This window comes from Triticum urartu, chromosome 2 (assembly GCF_003073215.2).
Source record: "Triticum urartu cultivar G1812 chromosome 2, Tu2.1, whole genome shotgun sequence".
Lineage (NCBI taxonomy): Eukaryota > Viridiplantae > Streptophyta > Magnoliopsida > Poales > Poaceae > Triticum > Triticum urartu.
The window spans coordinates 330,436,225-330,457,196 of record NC_053023.1 but is presented as its reverse complement, the minus strand read 5'-3'; the positions used below and the strand labels follow the sequence as shown (position 1 = coordinate 330,457,196).

The 20,972-nt window shown below is 45.5% G+C and overlaps 1 protein-coding gene and 1 long non-coding RNA gene across 7 annotated transcripts; one reads left to right on the top strand and one right to left on the bottom strand.

Annotated features, from left to right (window-relative positions):
* The first annotated feature begins 8,729 nt into the window (after window positions 1–8,729).
* LOC125537207 lies at window positions 8,730–11,601 on the top strand. 6 transcript variants are annotated; one of them, XR_007295688.1, is made up of 8 exons: window positions 8,955–9,882; window positions 9,964–10,053; window positions 10,179–10,220; window positions 10,299–10,466; window positions 10,625–10,681; window positions 10,786–10,830; window positions 10,929–10,999; window positions 11,294–11,601. It is a non-coding gene; the product is annotated as an uncharacterized LOC125537207 (long non-coding RNA). The 6 variants fall into 6 exon arrangements; XR_007295687.1 differs by having other exon boundaries at window positions 8,731–9,546; window positions 9,649–9,882; window positions 9,964–10,466; XR_007295685.1 differs by having other exon boundaries at window positions 8,731–9,550; window positions 9,649–9,882; window positions 9,964–10,466.
* Window positions 11,602–17,189: 5,588 nt separating this feature from the next.
* On the bottom strand, window positions 17,190–20,725 carry LOC125537206 (small nuclear ribonucleoprotein-associated protein B'-like). The gene is made up of 2 exons (XM_048700503.1): window positions 19,776–20,725; window positions 17,190–17,463 (listed from the first exon to the last, which is right to left on the bottom strand). Exon 1 carries the CDS (start codon window positions 20,584–20,586, stop codon window positions 19,789–19,791), a length of 798 nt encoding a protein of 265 aa, XP_048556460.1. The 5' UTR covers window positions 20,587–20,725; the 3' UTR covers window positions 17,190–17,463; window positions 19,776–19,788.
* Window positions 20,726–20,972: the final 247 nt, after the last annotated feature.

The following is a 20,972-nucleotide window of genomic DNA, read 5'->3' as shown; positions in this document are numbered from 1 at the left end:
TGTTTGCAATTATGGAGCAACCTAGCTTGAGTCAATCGAGCTCTACTTTTGGTACTTTGTGAATCTGGGTAGATTGTCAACTTGTTTGCGATTTTGCCGATGATGTTGTAGTTGATCCGTGCATGCTATGCTATTGTTCTTGCCATGTCTAGCTTGCATTTTGTGCCTTCTTGATGAGTGTATGCTTGTCTTGCCATGACATGCACCGTAGTGAGTGCATCGAGCTCGTAAACATGCATACTTGAGTTATATTTTAGCATGTGTCAGTTTTCACTAAGTCTGTGATCTGATTATGTTTTTGCTATGTTCACATGCTTGCAATTGTATTTTCTGATCCCTTTTGTCAAGGTCACTAAGGGACTTTTGTTAAGCTCTTTGAGTAGCTCCATGCCATGCTTTACTTTGCCATGTTCAGTTCTTGTAGCATATAGTTTTGTTGCTCCGAAGAGTGCTACCTGATCTGAAATTCCAGACAAGTGTTAATTTCACTAAGTCTGAAATCTGTTTGCCATATGCATTTTTGCCATGCTTGTTTGAACCTGTTAATGGATGAATTGGCCGTAGCTCAGTGCTAGACTTTTGCTAAGCATCTTGAATTCATCCCTGCCATGTATTTTGTTGTCATGTTTGGTTGCTGTAGCATGTTCATTTCATTGCATTTAGATGCCTACTTGCTGTAAATCGCAGACCGGTGTCATTTTTAAATCGCTTGCCATTTCCAAACCGTAACTCTGATTCCGGCGTTCTTTATATTGTTTTCAAGCAATTTCATCTCAACTTTCCAGTGGCACACTTGGATTTCCATGTTGAGACCAGGTTGATGCATTTCCTGTCATATCTTGCATTTTGCATCCCGCATCGCATCCCGCATAGCATATCATCATCGCATCGTCTTGTTTGGATTCTTGCACGTGGTTGATTGTGTCCTTGTTGCTTGTTTGTCTTGTTTGGGTAGAGCCGGGAGACGAGTTCGCTAACGAGGAGCCCGTTGAATTTGCTTTCGAGGATCCAGTCAACTCTGACAACTGTGCAGGCAAGATGATCATACCCTCGAAATCACTACTATCTTTGCTATGCTAGTTTGCTCGCTCTTTTGCTATGCCAATGCTATGATGCCTACCATTTGCCTGCAAGCCTCCCAAATTTCCATGTCAAACCTCTAACCCACCTTGTCCTAGCAAACCGTTGATTGGCTATGTTACCGCTTTGCTCAGCCCCTCTTATAGCGTTGCTAGTTGCAGGTGAAGATTGGAGGCCGTTCCTTGTTGGAACATTTATTTACTTGTTGGGATATCATTATACTGCTATGTTATCTTAATGCATCTATATACTTGGTAAAGGGTGGAAGGCTCGGCCTCTCGCCTAGTGTTTTGTTCCACTCTTGCCACCCTAGTTTCCGTCATATCGGTGTTATGTTCCCGGATTTTGCGTTCCTTACGCGGTTGGGTTATAATGGGAACCCCTTGATAGTTCGCCTTGATTAAAGCTTTTCCAGCAATGCCCAACCTTGGTTTTACCATTTTCCACCTAGCCTTTTCTTTTCCTTGGGTTCTACAGACTCAAGAGTCATCTTTATTTTAACCCCCCCCCCCGGGCCAGTGCTCCTCTGAGTGTTGGTCCAAACCGTCAGCCGCCGGTGGCTACCAGGGGCAACTCTGGGCTGGCCTACCGGAAGTTTGGACAATCTGAGTGTGCCCTGAGAAAGAGATATGTGCAGCTCCTATCGGGATTTGTCGGCACATTCGGGCGGTGTTGCTGGTCTTGTTTTAACCTGTCGAATTGTCTTGAATTACCGAGATACCGAATCTAATAGGAACGTCTTGTGAGGAGGTCTATTCCTTCGTTGACCGTGAGAGCTTGTCATGGGCTAAGTTGGGATTCCCCTGCAGGGATTTGAACTTTCGAAAGCCGTGCCCACGGTTATGGGCAGATGGGAATTTGTTAATGTCCGGTTGTAGATAACTTGAACCTTAACTTAATTAAAATGAATCAACTGAGTGTGTTACCGTGATGGCCTCTTCTCGGCGGAGTCCGGGAAGTGGACACGGTGTTGGAGTAATGTTTGCGCGGGTGGTTCTCTAGTTTCTCGCTCGCGCTTTGCCTCCTCTTCTCTCTCTCTTTTGCGAATAAGTTAGCCACCATACTTGCTAGTCGCTTGCTGCAGCTCCACATATATTTACCTTGCCTTACCTATAAGCTTAAATAGTCTTGATCACGAGGGTGCGAGATTGCTGAGTCCCTGTGGCTCACAGATTACTATTACACCAGATGCAGGGCCTGATGATTCCGCTCCAGGAGACGCGTATGAGCTCAAGTGGGAGTTCGATGAGGACTCTCAATGTTACTATGTTTCCTTTCCCGATGATCAGTAGTGGTGCCCAGTTGGGGGTGAACGGGGCCGTTGTCGCATGTTGGGTTCTCTTTTATTTTGGCGCCGTAGTCGGGCCATGAGTGTTTGGATGATGTAATGTTATTTATGTACTTGATTGACGTGGCGATGTAAGCCAACTATGTTATCTCCCTTTTATTATTTATATTACATGGGATGTTGTGAAGATTGCCTAACTTGCGACATATGCCTTCAATGCAATTATGTCTCTAAGTCGTGCCTCGACACGTGGTAGCTATGCATCGAGGGTGTGACAAAGATCCAACTATAATAGCAAAGCTTGTGATACATGAAGGTCATGCCAAATCAAGAACACGAAAGAGAGAGAGATCAAACACATAGCTACTGGTACATACCCTCAGCCCCGAGGGTGAACTACTCCCTCCTCGTCATGGAGAGCGCCGGGATGATGAAGATGGCCAGCGGAGAGGGATTCCCCTCCCCAGCAGGGTGCCGGAACGGGTCTAGATTGGTTTTCGGTGGCTATAGAGGCTTGCGGCGGCGGAACTCCCAGTCTAGGTTATTTTCTGTAGGTTTCTGTATATATAAGAGGTGTTGGCGTTTGGGATAAGTCAGGGGGATCCCCGAGGCGGCCACGAGGTAGGGGGCGCACCCCCCCACCCTCGTGATGGCCTCGTGACTCTTCTGGCCCATCTCCGGTACTCCGTGGGCTTCTTCTGGTCCAAAAATGATCTCCGTGAAATTTCAGGTCAATTGGACTCCGTTTGATTTTCCTTTTCTGCGATACCCAAAAACAAGAAAAAAAACAGAAACTGGCACTGGGCTCTAGGTTAATAGGTTAGTCCCAAAAATCATATAAAATAGAATATAAATGCATATAAAACAACCTAGATTGATAATATAATAGCATGAAACAATCAAAAATTATAGATACGTTGGAGACGTATCACCTGTGTTCGTGTCATGTGTTGTATCCCTCGTTGTACTCATTCTATTCCTTCTATTAATGGAAAGATACGCAAGCTTTGCGTATTCACGAAAAAAATGACGGTTGCCGGGAGACAATTGGAGTAGGCGATCCTCAGCTATGTCATGATCAGACATCCCCACCATCGCCCAAAATCCCCGAGCGAAGGGGCACCGTAGGATGAGGCAGTCAGCTGTCTTGAGAGGCCCGGAACAGGGGGCATCATGTCGTGGCCCTGTCAACGATTTTTTTGCACATGAGAACATCTCTCATGTCACTTTGCACTGAAACTAGTAGCCAGATGGAGAAATGCACCCGACCGAAAGCATGGATCGACCAAACTACACAATCGATGCAATCAAACCGCAGAAGCGGCAAAGTCCATAAAACTTGGCAAAGGATAATCAGCTATTCTTAGCGGCGACGTGTCTTAAGTTCTCTGATCCGGATGCAAGGGGCATAGATGTTGGAGACAGTGAAGGAAAGGTCAGTGATGGTGAAGGTGAGGGTGGTGATGAGTGGAAAAAACCCTAGGCTTAGCATGGACAGAGGGAGAAAATGGATGTTTCATGTTTGTCAGATTTGTGACCACTCGCTTGACTTGATGTTTTTTTGTCAAGTACATCAATAAATAGTGACATGTTTTCGCACCCACCTCATGGGCCTAGGACTAAGATCGACTATGCAATTATCGGAAATTCGGAATGGTGCTTCATTCACGTGAGACAAAATGAAGTCAACACACAATAGTAGACTTTTTTCTGGCTGATTAGCCGATCTAATTTTCTTGTGTGTGACACAAATCTGTGTCGAATGGCTTTTGTATGGGTGCTGCTACGCGTTCGACGGATCTTTTTGCATCGCCTTGCGAGACGCCCGATCTAGCGGATTAAGCGGCTGAGCGCTAGTCTCTACAATTGCAACACGGGTCGCGTTGCGGAAATTTTCTGCAACACATCCCATGTTGCAGAAATTTTTGCAACATAGGTCAAGTTGCAGATTGTTTTTTGCAATAGAGGTCTTGTCGCAGAATTTTTTCATGACAAAGGTCCTTTTGCGGAAAGTTTATAGAAGTTAGAAATATTTCAGAAAATTTCATAACAAAGGTCATGTTGCGAAATTATTCTGCAACAGAGGTATTGTTACAGAAATTTTTTAGAGATATTTTCACAACAGAAAGTTGAGAGAATGAGGGTGAAACACAAAAGGAAGGGGAACGAGTCGTCCTGGATATTTATAAAACGGTAGGTGCTTTGTATGTGGGGCACACATGGAATCGTGGCAACCAATGAAGGTGTCGATGCGAGCGATGAAAATCCCCTCGGTGATTTGGAACGTTTCCCCTTCTCTATTCTTTTTTTTCTAGACAGTGAAACAGTTAACTAAGTTTTCAGTTTCAGTTATGTTTTCATACAAAGCTGGGGATGAAATTTTTCACAAGGACACATCGGTAGATGTATAAGAGCATCTCTAGCCGCGTCCCCAACAGACCCCCAAGGCCATTTTTTAGCGCCGGCGCCGAAAATTCGGCCCAATCGCGTCCCCGGGAGCCCATTTTAAGCCAGTTAGGCCTGAAACTGGCGCTGACGGACCCAGACAGAACTCGGCGCACTTGGGGCGTCCGGGGGCGCCGGGGCAATCAATTTTGGCACGAAAAAATGGTGGGTCCGCCTAGTCAGCAACCCCCCGCGCCTCGTTGTCCTCGTCGCCTCGGTTTCCCGCGGGGAATCAATGCCAAGGCTATCGTCGGTCAGCCTTCCATTGATTCCGCGGGGAATCAGTGATTCGTACACGCGTTGCTGCCACCCGACCGCTATAAAAGACGTACCCCTCCCTCGCCATTGGACGCACCCGCCCGCAGACCCCCCCCCCATCTCTCGCTGCTGACGCCCTCTCTTTCCCTCTCTCCCTCATCTAGCCACTGATGGGTGAACGGTTCCCCAGTGACGTGGCGGCGGCCAACGACTTTGGCCGCCGCTCTCTGCACGAGTGGGAAGCCCACCTCCTCCACAAGGCGAACTACCCGGCGCCCCCAACATGCGCGTGCCAGGGGCGTCCCAGCCCCCCCGCTGCCCGATGTCGAACACCCCGGCTACTTCCACGCCGAGATCGAGCGTGTGCGGGCCTCTCTGTCGGACAAGGAGCGGGCCCTCTCGGAGTATGACACCGGCAACCACGAGGCTTGGGCGGCGTACTTAAAACGCCGGCAGGCGGAGCGGCTCGCCTCCATCAACAGTGCGACGGTGCTTCGGGGGCGCAACAACAGCGATGGCCGCCGCCTGTGGTGGGGCGCCCCCGGCGGCACGCTCCACGCCGTCCTCGAGTACCTTGAGGGCGGCAATGATCCGCCGCTCAAGTACCCGGCGGCCCCGGTTCCCCGCCAGAGTGGCGGCCCGTGGCTGCCGAGGCGAATGTTGGGCGGGTCGTCCTCCTCCTTCTCCTCGTCCCACTCCTCCAGGGCGCCGACGCTCGTCAGTGTCAAGGTCGAGCCTGTGGAGACGCTGCTCGGCCGGCGCACCCACGACGCCGTCCTCGTCATCAACGAGGTCGGTCGTGCCTCCTCCTCAGCTCCCCCCCGCCTCGTCAAGCCAAAGACGGAGCCGGGGCTCGCCACCGTGAAGAACGAACACGATGGAGCGCTCGACGACGAGGCCGCCATGAAGTAGGCTTGGGAGGATTGGGCCCGGCTGGAGATGGAGTGCCAGCGCCACGCCCTGGAGGAGATCGCCGCGCGCCGCCGTGGCCGCGACGAGGGAGGCATCATCGTGCTCGAGGACAGCGACGACGACGCGCCGCCACCGGCCAAACCAGTTCTCCAGGGCGACCCCATGCAGGGGTCCAGCAGGGACGGTCGTGCGAAGAAGAAGGAGGACGACGACGGCGACTACGCAGCGTTCAGCAAGTTCTTCGACCTGTAGGCGCGGCAGCAGCCCTTTGTTTTCTTTTCTTAGTAGATTTTATGTTTTCTATAATGTAAAAAAACCGTGGAACGTCTACATATTGCCGAATCTATGTCGTGTTTGCCGAATTTTAGCCGAAGTCTTTTTAAAAAAATGTTTATGGAAAAGGCATTTGGGGGCGACCTGGGGCGACAGATGGGAACCCGATTGTCCCCACACCGAAAATATCGTTGGTTCATCCCCAAACGACGCTTTTTCTAGCCTCTTAGGGAGCGAACAGCTGGAGATGCTCTGACGTCACCTAGGCATGTAACATCGTCTAGTACTGCTCTTGTGGTAAGGCAGAAGCACCTACCACATCTTCACCATAGAAAAGTTGCTTTCATAGAGAAACGTAGAAATTACAAAAAGAGAAAACAACTCTTAGCCTGACACAGTGGTACGTCATTTGTGACGAAAAGGGTCGTAGTGGTGGGAGGTAGCAGAAAAAGCCAAACATATTGAATTCTGCAGGTGCCAGAATCACATTGCTTCCTGCGACCCTCCCTGCTCTCTATGTGTTAGACTAGTCACAGCGGAGAGTAACTTAGAGTAGTAACATGCATATGTTACTAGTCTATATTACTACATCCATAGTGGGTAGTAACATATATGTTATGTCATGCATCACTTCATTTATTAAGTTGTACACTCATCTTTTCTTGATATGTGTGATGTTATTGTAACTAGCTATGTTACCACATGCTTCTTTTTTTTCATTATTTACATGCTACATCATCTATTTTGTCTAGATAAGTGTGATGTTACCATCTATATTACTCCCACTGTGGGTAGTATTATGGTTGGTTCCCGTCACCATTTTCTTTATGAAGGGTGGATTTTATCTCTATACTTCTACTCACAAGAAAAACATTATCTCTGTATAACTACACTAATTGAAAAGAAATTAAAGTTTCATCGTATGTTAATTTTTATTTTACCTGCTCGAAGGTAAAAGTAGAGAGACAGAGACAATCAAATAGAATGACTGAGTTGTCTTTATTGATAGTTTTGGATCCCTTATATACAACATGTACGGACGTTCGCTCCATGAATAAACCGTTCTGACGTTTCCAACATCATGGGATTACACGCACGGGGAGAGTGGGAATTATCCCCTAATTAACACTGAGTTAAATTATTCTTAACATTACCATCTCTTCGTTCGTCCTTCTAACATCCATTGATTTTTTTCACGATTTTCCTTCCCCTCCAGATCAAATAAAGAGGTAACCTAATAAACCAGATCAATTTATAATATAGCAATAAATTTGCGGTCGGTAGACAAATGGCTTCTTATGGTAAAATCTGGTTAGACATCTTTGATAACCCAATAAATAATCATAAATTCACTGCATGTAAACAAATATAAGTAATTAAAGCCAATAAAGTAGATCAGACACGAGCATATACTTATTTTGTCAGCTTAAGCAATGGCATAAAATATATGCTCTATAACCAAAATATAATTTTATTTTGCCTATTGTTTTGCATTAAGATTTGTCTAATATGATCCTCTTTTGCGTTAAAAGAAGATATTTGGCCTCGTGTCAATGCACGGGTGCATACCTAATATACTACTTCCTTCGTAAAGAGATATATAAGCGTTTAGGTCACTATTTTAGTTATCTAAACGCTTTTATATTTTTTTAGGAGTGAGTACTTAAAAAGAAAGTTAGGTTCCATCTGACAAAAAAAAAATCTTCCCACCACCTATCGTCTATCCTCCCACACAAAACCATTTTTTCCAGGTTTTCCATCCACTTGTGGTTTCATCAAACCAATCTTTGATAACCAAAAACCAGATCAATATATGGTATAGCAATAAATTCACGGTATGTAAAAATTTTATTTCTTGTGACAAACCTGATACTTATCACACATCTTGGTACCCCAATAAATAGTAATAAACTCACGGTCTATAAGCAAATAAATATCAATCACTCCTTTATTTTGATAACTCAATAAAGCAGATCAATCACAGACACATACGTATTTTATCAGTTTAACAAATGAAAAAAAACTGCTATAACTAAAAATAATCTTATTTTGCCTATTTTTCTGCATCAAGATTTGTCCCCTATTGTCGTTTTTATTGTGCTAAAAAATATTTCGCCCCCGTGACAATGGACAAACACATACCTGGTCAACTAAAAATAAAACATCAATGAGATACAAACATAATCATATGCTTGACCTCTGCGTGATTAAAAAACACACAACCAACACTAACGCACACACACAAAATCACACCGGCAAATATCAAAGTGAAAGGGCATTTCTTCCCTAAGTGTTTTGGTGTTGATGGCAACACAATTTTTGCGGACTAACCGTGTGCTTGAGCTACACATGCATATTTAAATGAAACATGGCATTTTCGACGCTTTTATTTCTTTGGTCCGTACTATTAAGAGGATTTGCTCCGGCGCAAATTTCTGTCAATGATGGAACATAAGTTATTTTGCCTATCTATAATACCTAAATAGTTCATCTCCACTAACCTATTTCCCTTGACATGCAGGCTATCCACATCAGCACCATTGCCCCGTCAGCGTTTAACTAGAGGCTTACAAGCAGGACCCATCATACCAAAAAACGAACACGTTGGCTTCAGTTACTACACACGTCGGCTTCAGTTACTGTTCATAGGCCCAGCCAGAGAAGCTCACGATGGACGTAATCGCAGCCCAGCCCGGCCATCGGCTTCCACTTCCTCTTTTTTCCTGCGAGAATGCCCCCGTCTCCACCGCTTTCCTCCGTGACTCCCTCGCCTGTTTTCCGGTCCCTCGTCTCCATCGGTTTCCCCTGTCCACCGCGGTGCGCCGCCAGCACGGGATCCCGATGGACCGGCTCTCCCCCCGCGCACGGCACACTCTGCCTCGCCGCCTACCCAAGATCCACGCTGCTCTCTCCCTCTCCGCCACGCCTCACTCCCAAGCCAGCACCTCCCTTCCTCCCGATGCACAACAGTCCTTCCGTGGCGGCCACCTCCTTCCTCCTCTCCCCTTTAACCTCCTCCATACTTACGGTGTCTGTCACGGCTACTTCACAATGTAGCAGCGGCCGGTGGTGTCGTCGTTGGGGATCGATGTCGAGCTGCTCAGCCATGGACTCGCTGCTGCCCATCCCAACTTAGCGCCGGCGTCAGCAAGCACCTCCTCCCTTGGATGCCGTCCCGGCTAATTCAGCCCAGATGTATGCACTTTCCTCTTGGTTACTGATTTGCTGACAACGACATCGAGCTCCCGACTACGGCCACGCTATATGTCGACTTGAAGCTATTGTACTCTGTTCGTAAGATGAATATTTCTCTTTTCTTATAATCCTACATATATTCTTATGAAAAGGGCCATAGCAACCTTACACAGCCTACTGCTGCATCCTCTCTACAGCCCATTGCTTCCACCGGCCCACCCTGTGTATCTTCCCTGGTCACAATGGATAGCGAACAGCCAGCAGACTAATTGATGTCGGACGCTCCCTCTCCTAATACTAATGTTCTAGCCGCTCCACTTCCCCTCCCCACCATCTCCAGAAGAAACTGATGGATTGCTCTTTAAAGTCTGCCTGGCCTCACCTCATTTCCTTCCCATCGGGTCTGTACCACATCACTCATACCACCTCCGGTGAGCAACTCCCTACCATTTCCTCCATGTTCTCTATGTATGATATATTGGTGATTGCATCACAAATTTGCAACTTCTCAGATACTGTGTGCTCAACGATGCCCAAGTAGTCATCTTCATTGGGTTTCCCTCACTGCAAACACAGTCACATTTGGTTTCTGCCTCCTAAAGGTACATAATATTCCCAAATTCTCCTCGGTTGCTACTTCTGTAAATTTCTTTGCTCAATATCAATCTCATATAATTTTGCTAAGTTCAATATATAATGGTGCACTCTAATTCTCTATACGAAACAGTTGAGCACACACAACACATTGCATTGCGCTCGTATTCTGTTGGTACGTTTTACATTCTTGGCCCCTTCATCCAATTCCACTTCCTTGGGGTTATTAGGCATCCTGACATGGATAATGCAGAAAGTTCTTCACGTTATCCAACTGGGCATGGGGTTGGTCATCCACAAGAAGTTTCACGTGGACGTGGACTGCCACGTCGTACGTCATTACCCGATCCTTCTCCTCGAGCAAGTCCATATGTTGCTGCCGATAACCGTCGCACACGTATGGCTAGAAACAGGAACAGAGGTTTGTAAGGCACAAATGTTCTTTCAAATGAGTTTTCTTCTGCACAATATATCTTGACATTCATTCTATCATCTACTTCTTGGCATCGATCAAGCAATAGCATCTCGAGAGCAACGTTTATCAGACTTATAACACTGATTAATCTCCCTTCTAATTAGGTCTGGAGCAAAAAGAAGAATAGACTTTACCAAGGATGATGCCACCAAATCTATCAGGTATGGCAATACTCACATGCCTATGATACACCAGGTTTATACATGCTCTCTTTTTATCGATCGATTCACTTACCCCTTGAGAGATCTATCTTATCTAAGTGCAGATCAAAGAAACATGAACATAGTCCTTCCAAAGAATACAAGAAAGAGTATGTATTACTTCTCACAACCTATATAAAATAATTCTCACAAAATTTAATTATTTCCCTTAAAATAATTACAATGCCAGATGGTTCTCCTTATGCAGCAAAACAGACAACAAATATCAAACAACCAATGATGGACAGCAGGAGTAAGCCAAACATGCATACCAAATAGGTACTTCAATTTTTAATTCCAACCTTTAGATCGTCCTATTTGTTACTTCCAACTTTAACAATGCTATGCTTCGCAATACACGCATGGGAACTTCCACTGTCCTATACCTACGACCAGCAAAAAAATCATTTCTTCATTTCATACCCATTTTGCTGAGCTTCCATGGCAACCCGGAAACCTTTTGTTTCATGCATCATGCCCTTGCTTGCTGCTCTGTCCTTGAGTGCTTATAAATTTTAGATTTGCCATCCATGAAACACCTAGACTGAAATCTTATACTATTCTTCATGACAGATGTTAACATATGGACGAGACAATCAAACACGAAGGGTCTTACTATTCATGGTAGATGTTAACATGTGGAGGAGACAATCATACATGAAGGATCTTCATTATTGGATAATGCTTGAATGCACCGAGTTTCTCTTTGTCTTTTCTCCTTTCGCCCTTTGGAATCACCAGAGTACCCATTCCTCGACGTGTATGAGTGTACGAGGGTACTTTTAGTCATAAATCTATAAATACCAAACTGGGTTCGTATTACATTTTGAATGTTAACATGAGGATATCTATTATAATGTCATCTCTGTTTTTTCTTGCTAGAGTATGTATCTCCTCAAAACTCTCATAAACTGCAGAAAATGCCGCCCATGCTAGCCTTCACCGCTTAGAAAGTTTTATATTTTATATACCAACCCCCAATTATTTTCTTTGCTAGGAATCCAACCAACAATCACCATGCCCAAATCTTACATGCGTGTGCGATATTAATACGTACATTAACCTGCTAATTAAAACCCCAATATAAATACCATCTATAACTTTCTGTTATATTTGTTGTGTATTAACTATTTTAAAAGCAATATCTTTCTATTACACGTTTTTATGACTGCCACACATCTCTATATAAGAACAACTATACCATTGTCCATTGTGTCCCTACAACTAAATATTGGCTTTTGCAAGTACATGGACAACCAGCAGGAAGCTAACTGGTACGATTGTTACGTGCATAGTTGTTTTCTAAGTTCCTGCGTACTATTTTGCTACAGTATGTGATCTGATGCACCAAGAAAAGTTCTGCCACCTTCAGCAACACATCCAACAAGAGAAGCACACAAAAGGTACATAGAGGCTATTACAAACATGAAGAATGCTACGAAACTGACAATAACCAGCGCCTCTTTTCAAGACGACACGACAAAGAATCATTCATTGAAGGCTGGCACATACATCTTCGACTACATCAAGAAAGGAATCCCACATGTACATTTTGTTCACAAGGAAGAAGGCACCAGCGTTGACAACTCCAAGGAAATTTAGCCACATATTATGATATTTATCTTATGAAACTGTTATGCAACTATCAAAAAATCAAGTCAAATAAATTCATTACTTCTATTTTGCTCAACCGAATTTCAGCAAAATAATTTCAAAATAATCCCGCAGCAACGCGCGGGGGAATTATCTAGTTTTTGCATATGCTTTTGTCTTTCTAAAATCCAACAATTGAACCGACTATTCGACCGATGAAAACCAGAACTGGTAGTCCAGTTTTAAAACTACGATCCAGGGGTGTGCAAATGAGTGGCAGGTGATATATTTGTCGTGTGACCATGAACACTATGATTATGAAATATGCATGATTAAGGAGTATGGTGAAACTTCTGGCGTGCAAGAAGGTGGCGAGAAGAATTGGGGTTGAGAAGCTCCATCTCGAGTGTGACTCGTCAAGAGTGGTGTCCATGCTCAATAATCAGGAGAAGAATCTCTCTGCCGCTGGACCAACTGTCAAAGACATCAAGTCGAAGCTGAAGGATTTGGATGATTTTAAAGTATCTTGGGTTAGCCGTAGTGCAAACGCCGTCGCGGATAGACTAGCTAAGGTGGGAATGGGAGATGAACTGAAGTTTGTGTGGCTCTCATCACCACCCAGCATTCTGTAGATTGTTTCGGATGAGATTCCGGTACTTGTTTAATTCATAAAGCGGCGGAAGTTTTACCCTAAAAAAGGCGCCCGGAGTTGAAATTTTAAGATTTATCAAAAACTTTGTGATTGAGAAGTGCATTAACAACTTATCAATAATCTAGTTAGAGCACTAGTGTGTGCATCATGGAAACTAGTAGGAGCATATGTCCTCCGAATAAAATTGAATTTGAACTTGAACTTTGTAATATTTTGAAAACATTGTTTGCTTTGTAGTAATATTTATCTTTGACTTGTTTATAATAGAAAATATATCTAGAAGTAGTGGGAAAATAAAGTTTTGAATCGACCGGAACAGATAGATTTGGAAGAAATATGAGCGCAGCTGGGTAGGGTTTGAAGAAAAATAGGGGGGTGACATTTGATGAAGCCCCCTGCAGTTGCCCTCATGGAGGGCAATACTGGCAACGAGTGTGCGGAAGAAAGCTTCCACATACTGCCTTTTTGTGCGCAATCCAATAAACACAATAAGTTGACCAAATAAAATTTCAGACGAAGCAAATTTTGGAACACAATAACTGGTGTAATCCTTTGTATTTCTGGATGCAACGGAAGTATTTTTATGGATGTGGGAATATAAAAATATAGGATTGGAATGTCATGCTTATCCGATCCAACAAGATTTTGAATCACAGGGAAAAAGGAAAATGTTTTCCGCCGGACGACCGGCTAAATCTTGCGCCGGTCGCACCATGCGCTGGCATATCCCCACGCATCCACGTACACAGCTATAGCTCACCTCACTGCCCCGCTCTTATCCTCTACGCGTTTTCTTTCACAGCCTCGTCTTCCACCTCCCGCAAGCCCAATTCACTATTTTCTCTCCTTTCAGCCCTCATCCCTACACGAGAGGACCCCATATTTTTGTTGCCGCGCGCATCTCGTCCCAGATTGGCGGCAAGGTCGTCGGCATCGCGCTCCTTTCCTGCAACGTAGCCGGACGTCCGCACGCGACGAGCTTTTCCATGGCGAACGAGAGCTTCGCCCAAAGATTTCTGCGATGACTGCGTCCGAAGGATGCTGGAACCGCCCAGTCTCGGGCCTGCGACCGGTGCTGCAACTGGCGGCGTCAGGCGCTAGACCCGGCAAGGGGTTGTGCTGGGTCTGCCCCTTTTTTGAGCACATGCAGCACCAATGTTACCACCGGTCACTTGTTTTGCTGGAATCGGTGACTTTTTTTGGTGGGATCCGTAATTTTGTGTGATTTTTGCTGCATCCGGCATTCGATTTTGTTACGATCGGCGTTGAATTTTGTTGGAATCAGCGAGTGTTTCTTTGCTCGGATGTGCAAATGTGATGTTTTTTTCTGGTCGAGTTTTTTGCTACAACCATGTTTTGATTTTGCTAGAACCGGAGACAATTTTTGCTACATCCATGTTTTAATTTTGCATATTTTGCTGGAACCGATGCATATTTGCTGGAACCTCTGCATTTTTTTGCTAGAACCAAGATTAATTTTTGCTTCATCCACTTTTTGTGTTCTCAGATACTCAAGTCATTTTTGCTGGAACCGGATTTTGTTTTTGCTGGAACGAGCTTTTGTTTTTTGCTTCAACGGACAAGCGGGAGTTCTTAGGTGCGGGATTTGTGTGTGTTTTCGCCAGATCACAGTGTGCAGGTCAGCGGTGGAGGCGAGCAGTGCTACGATAGAACGAGATCCTCTGACGTAGGAAGTTCTACTGCCGAGGGACGTCGTTCACGCTGCACCGTTCATTAGGCATCTAACGATACTCGCAGGAAATACAGCCTGCGCCAGCTTTCTCGCTCGGGTGGAAACAGAAGCAAGCGGCCCATCGGCCCAGTCCGACGCTGCCCATCGCTCTCGCCTCACTCTCGATCGCCATCATGTCGTTCAAAAAAAAACTCAATCTCCATCATCGTCGGTCAGTCACTCTTGTCTCTCCCTAGGGTTCGCTACGCCGGCGGTGAAGAGCAGCCGCTGCACTATCAGGGCGCGAGCAGCGTAGCTGTGGAGCGGCAGAGCCAGCCGTTGCCCCGTCCATGGCATGACGATGCCTATCCGTCGAGGTGGCGGAGCCAGCGGCGGCCGCGTACAGGGTGCGACGCCCCCGGTGCCGTCGAGACCGTTGAGCCGCGGACCAAGCATCGTCGATGCCGCCGATTCTTCTCGGAGGGTTCCTCTGCTGCTTGCCTCGCGTTGCATTGGTTTGCTGCTTGCTTTGCCTTGCTGTGTCTTCAGTTTCAGTTGTGCAGGAACTGTAATTTTAGTTGTGCAGACAGCAGAGAAGCAGCAACAACAGAGAAACAACAACAACGGAGAAGCAACAACAGTAGGAGAAATGCCAGATTGAGCTAGTAACTGATGTGAACTGGTTGTACACTTCAGTGAATAGTGTGACTGAATGTTGTATCCAGATTGTAATCATGTAATTTGAGAGTGGAGTTGAGTGAATTTGAGTGTGATTATTGTTACAAAATATTGAATGTGAATCACTGACGTTCTTTGTACCGTAACTATTGTTCTGTTGGGATCTAAGACTGTCAATTTGAGAGCATAATACTGGTGCTGTTAATTAAAGAGGATAGCACGTGTTGACAATTTGAGAGCATGTCCTTCCAGGAATACAAAGTCATAATGCTTGCTTTGGTTGCCGAATGTACAATGAGCATGCATACATAAATTGGAGTATTATCTTTGAAATGCATGGCAAAAGGGTTTGAGATACATAAATTGGAGTATTATCTCAGAACCTAGAACTGAACTGAATGGCCAAAAGGGATTGAGCAACTGTAACCTAGAACTGAACTGAATGCCCAAATCTGCCAAAACCATGCTTGCTTGTGCTCTAATTCAAGTACAGAGCACATGATTGCCCAAAAACAGTAGTGCTTCACCACGACCCAGTAAATAGATCATCTGTGATTGGTCCCTAGAAATTAAATATAAGTAAGTTGTTATTGAAATACAAAATCATATTCGGACTAATAGTACTCGAAAAAGATTTCTGTAAGAGAATAAGCAAAGAGTAGCGGTAATTGGGATAAGAATAAAATCAAGTAAAATCAGTATACTTGAGATAAGAAAAATACTTGTTAGAATTGAAATCATGATGCACTGTATCAGCCTCTTCTCTTTCTGTTGCATCTTCCATTAGAAGAAGGAATGCTTGATCAGAGTTCAGCAGGTTGCTTTTTTCATCAGAAAAAGGGATGCCTGATCCGAGTTCAGCAGGCTACTTCTTCGATGAGAAAAAGGGAAATTTGATCAAGTTCTAAATCAATCTGATGGTGAAAGTTTAATCAATTCCAGTGTTTTATTCACGCAGGCTACTTCTTCCATCACAAAGGACTAGGAGCAGAGCAGTCGTCCCTGCTGAGCGCCGGGGATCTCCTTCCGATCAATTTTGGCACCGTTTCTGTGGCCTCTCGCGCCTTTTTCCCTCGCTTCCTTCGCCTCTCTCTCTAGCTAGCGTTGGACTGGGCCGATGGGCCGCTTATGTTTGTTTCCACCCGAGCGAGAAAGCTAGCGAAGGCTGTAATTGTTGGATGCCTGATGAACGGTGCAGCGTCAACGACGTCCCTCGGCAGTAGAACATCCTACGTCAGAGGATCTCGTTCCTACGATAGCCGGTGCGAGTTTGATGCTGAGCTGGATTCGGCTATGAGTGGAGCAGCATCCAACAGGTGGTGGTGCTAAAACGACAGCGACATGGGCAGGGCGTGTTACAACATCGACGACGAGCTGCAGATAGAGAGGTGGCGAGCTGCAATCCACGGTCATGGCGGCGGCCGTGGAGGACGCAGGGGCCCGGGGGACAGCGACCACGCATGCGGGTGTGTGAGCGGTGTTTTGCGCTTACGTCACTAGTCATTTAGGGGGGAATTAAGAACTAATCCCACGGCTGTCAGCTCCCAGATCCGACGGACGCGCGGTGACCGGCCGAATTTGGGCCGGTCGACCGGCCCCTATCGCTGCCCAAAAAACAAAGGAGGTTTGAGTGTATGCCTCAAATCCTATTAGTACAAAAAAATATTTAGAAAAAATTCCGACAGGATTAAATCCTAAGTATGAATCAAACAACCAATATAGGGAAAAATCCTAAGATTTCTAATCATACAAAAATCCTTTGAATCAAAGGAGCCCTAAATTTGATTCCATGACACAGCACCGCACACTGGAGTAGATCACATGAGTAACAGCATAATTCAAAGAAAAGTATGAACAATTGAAACAGACACACATGCAAGCAAAGCAATTTATGATCTGAAGTTAATAGTGCGAAATAAGATCTCAATACAAGTGCAAGCACATCCAGCAACAAGGTACTGACAACGAAACAGTCTATCCATGTCCCTAGCTTAACAACCAACAGTTAAACAAGCTTCAGCCTCTTTTACGTACATTGCGTTGGAAAACAGTCCGTCTCCTCCCATCAAAAGCAAGAGTGCTGCACCGACAAGGCTTTTCTCTCTTCCGAAGATGAATCTTCCACAGGTGGGACTGCAAGGAACAAACCTGCAGAGGAGATCGAAATTCAGTACAACATACATCGAAGAATGATGTGCAAGGAGAAACCGCAATCAATATAAAGGTGAGCGTAATACAGATTCAAGCTGAATTACCTAGCTTACAACTGTGCTAACAATGTTTAGTAGCTACAGCAAGAACATCACATGAAAAGAGTCTAAATGGAAAAATATAACCACATATTTCATTCAATTGTCAACAATGAACAATCCCTACATCTTTCTCCATGCTTAAACACGTCCCTAAAGTTGAATAAGCATGTGATTCAACCCCATTCTCTGCCCTATCCCTATAGGATGATCTAGGTTTCTCCATAAAAATACCTCAACGCAAGATACACCAGGATTCACAAGGGAAAAACTAAACGTACAAAGACAAGCAAAACCAGAACAATGGGCACATGTGCCACACTCTATGACAGAATCATAAGGAATCATAGGGGTGAGCTCAACACAAATAGTACCTACCAACTAAGGCATCATCATTGCCGTTAGACAGAACATGGGTATCTAATAAAAAGTTTATAGATTAATCATGGCTTGGGGTTATGACGAACTCGAGCACCATTTGGATGCATCCAAAAAGGCACACGCCAATAATCAAATATGCACAACACAGCACGTATTAAATGCTTATGCATACAACACCTCCAGGAGTACATAATGATGTACTTTTGTGATAACACAGAAGACTCTTAAAAAACACTACAAAAGAAGAGTTCTCTGGCATTTACATTATCTTGTATCTTCTATATTTGAAAAAAATAATACTGCCAAATAAGAAATCAAATTTCCAACTTTACTTCAAGTGTCATACTTATGACTCAAGACAACGATCTAATACTACTTGAACTCCCAAGTATAAATGATCATAATAAAAGACCAAAGGATTCGACGTTGCCTGCCGCCTGCTTCCTGCTTCATACAAACGCATCTAACAATCTTCCTCAATACCTATGTATACGACGACAATCCAACATGACATCATTCACTAGAATTTTTGGGCGAATATTACTACACATATTAAACTTACATTACTCCCTCCGTTCCTAAATATAAGTCTTTTTAAAGATTCCAATATGGACTACATACGGAGCAAAATGAGTGAATCTACACTCTAAAATATGTCTATATACATCCGTATGTAGTTCATATTGAAATCACTAAAAAGACTTGTATTTAGGAACGGAGGGAGTACTGAATTTTACTTTGTGGTGCAGCAATTTTGTATGTTACACAGCTCCCATAGACCGTCCACTTGACAAAGATTCGATGGATAATTCATGGTATACAAGTTAGCCTTTTGACTTGTGGTATGTCATAGGTAATTCATGACTACATAACATGTGAACCGCAGATGCACTTCCATCTCATAATAGACTAGAGGAGGAAATGGAACTGATTTAGAATGAAGAGAACTTTTGTACATACATAGGTAGAACAAATCTCCACTCCTATAAAAGACCCGGATGGTGATGATGGTGTGTGTTTGCCATCCATCATTTCTGACCATCCGATCAACATTTAATGCATGCAAGTTAAGACATGGCAAAAAGGCCCCCCCCCCCAAATCTGCTCGATATTTGCAGAAAACCCCTTGGTCTCCTTTGGACCAGCCCCATCCATCCCCCAACCCATCCAAAAAGATAAGAGGAATAGACTTTGGGTGAAAACTAACATATTTTTAGTGATATATACCAAACTAGGGTGATTTTTTCAAGCTTGTGAACATGTATCTCTTTTGGATCGGTTGCAGTGCAAGGACACTTTGCTAGTTTAAGTATTAAACTACATATGACTGCTGAGTGCAATATTCAGGAAATCATTAACTGGTAGCTGCTTGGTTGGCCAATCGGCAGATTAATCAGTTAACTGCTTACTCGGTGACTCTCTGAGCAGCTATTAATCAGACAGTAAACTGATTAATCAGCAGATTTTTTGAACAGTGGCTAGGTGTCTAGATCTGAGGAGAGCCACGAGTTATGGCATGTTCTAGGCTTCCAGCATGGAAAACAGAGAGCAAGGAACTTAGTAAGATACACTATTCAGTTATAGATACACAAGATGGGTCTCATCAGCTAAACATTGTACATAACACTAGACCTAGGATCAGGTAGCAAGCCACCACAACACTAATTTGAAAATATGATCAGGCTATAAACATCACTGCAAATATTACAGATCATGATACGATTCTTCAAACTAAAAAGTATGAACAATATAACAGTGCATCATCACAACTAGCCAGAGTATTTAACAGCATTAGAATGCAAATCGAAGAATTCTAGTACTGATACTTACCAGAAAGGTTTTTCTACTGCTGGGGGTTCTGTCCAGGCTGCTGTGGACCAGGCGGTGGTGGCGGCATTCCATGCCTGGGTGGTTGTCCAAACTGCAGTGGTGGCATCGGCCTCATCCCTGGCGGTGGTGGCATGCCTGGCATCCCCGGCCTCCCTGGTGGAGGCCCCATCGGTGGCGGTCCCCTCATGAACTGCTGAGGCGGGCCCCCAGGGTATGGCGCAGGCGGAGGACCGGGCGGGCGCTGAAACTGCATCTGCATCGGTGGCGGGCCACCAGGTCGCATGGGCGGCATACCCATCGGTGGCGGGCGGACGACCTGTGGGTACGCCACCGGTGGCGCTGAGAGGTTCGGCATTGGGGGACGCGAGATCTGGGGCTGCATCATGCCGGGGGCCGGACCGCCCACGCCCCGAACAGGGCCGGAGAGGCCGGGCTGCGCCTGGAGCAGCGGGCCGGTGGCCACCCCACGTCCGGCAGCGCGACCGACGCCAGTGCCGGAAAGCGCGCCACCGCCACCGGAGGCCTTGGCCCGGGACTCGTCGGGCGGTGGCGGGCCCTCAACGGTCATGGAGACGACCTCCTCGCCACGAAGAAGGAGCAGGCCGAGCGTCCTCCGCTCCTCGCGCTCGCCTGTTGTCTTGGAAGATTTTGAGGGCGGGAGCTTGCGGAACTCCTCGCAGTCGCCGAGGACGAGGTTCATGTGGCGATCGAAGGCCATGAACTTCCCCACGAGTTGGCGGCCGTCCTGGATCGTCACGCGCATCCGGTAGTTGACGAACTGGAGCATCTTCGACCCCTTGGGGTTCGACATGGCGACTGGTGCGCCGGCGGCGGCGGCGACGCGCGGCTAGGTTAGGGTTTCGGCGGCCAGGGAGAAGCGGAGAGGAGAGAGGGGTTTTCCTGGGGGTTTGAGTTTGTATGGGTTGGGTCGAAGGGAGCGAACGGGGTGTAGGATAGACGGTGTCGCAATAATAGTCGGTTCGCGCTGGACTCGGCACAGGCCTGGGCCTTCCTGATGGGCCTGGGCGGAGTTCAACCTTCCCAAAAACAACTTTCCCACGACTATATATAAAACTAGCAGGCGGAGGCACGGTTGTGTCGTTTAGAAAGAAAGGCCAATTTAAGTTAGGTACATACCGACAGGTACGAAAAAATAGTTCACCCAGGGTTACAAACACTTGTCTATATAACTTAAAT

Coding starts and splice junctions, on each gene's coding strand:
- LOC125537206 (XM_048700503.1), bottom strand. CDS start 20,586: ATGTCGAACCCCAAGGGGTCGAAGATGCTCCAGTTCGTCAACTACCGG.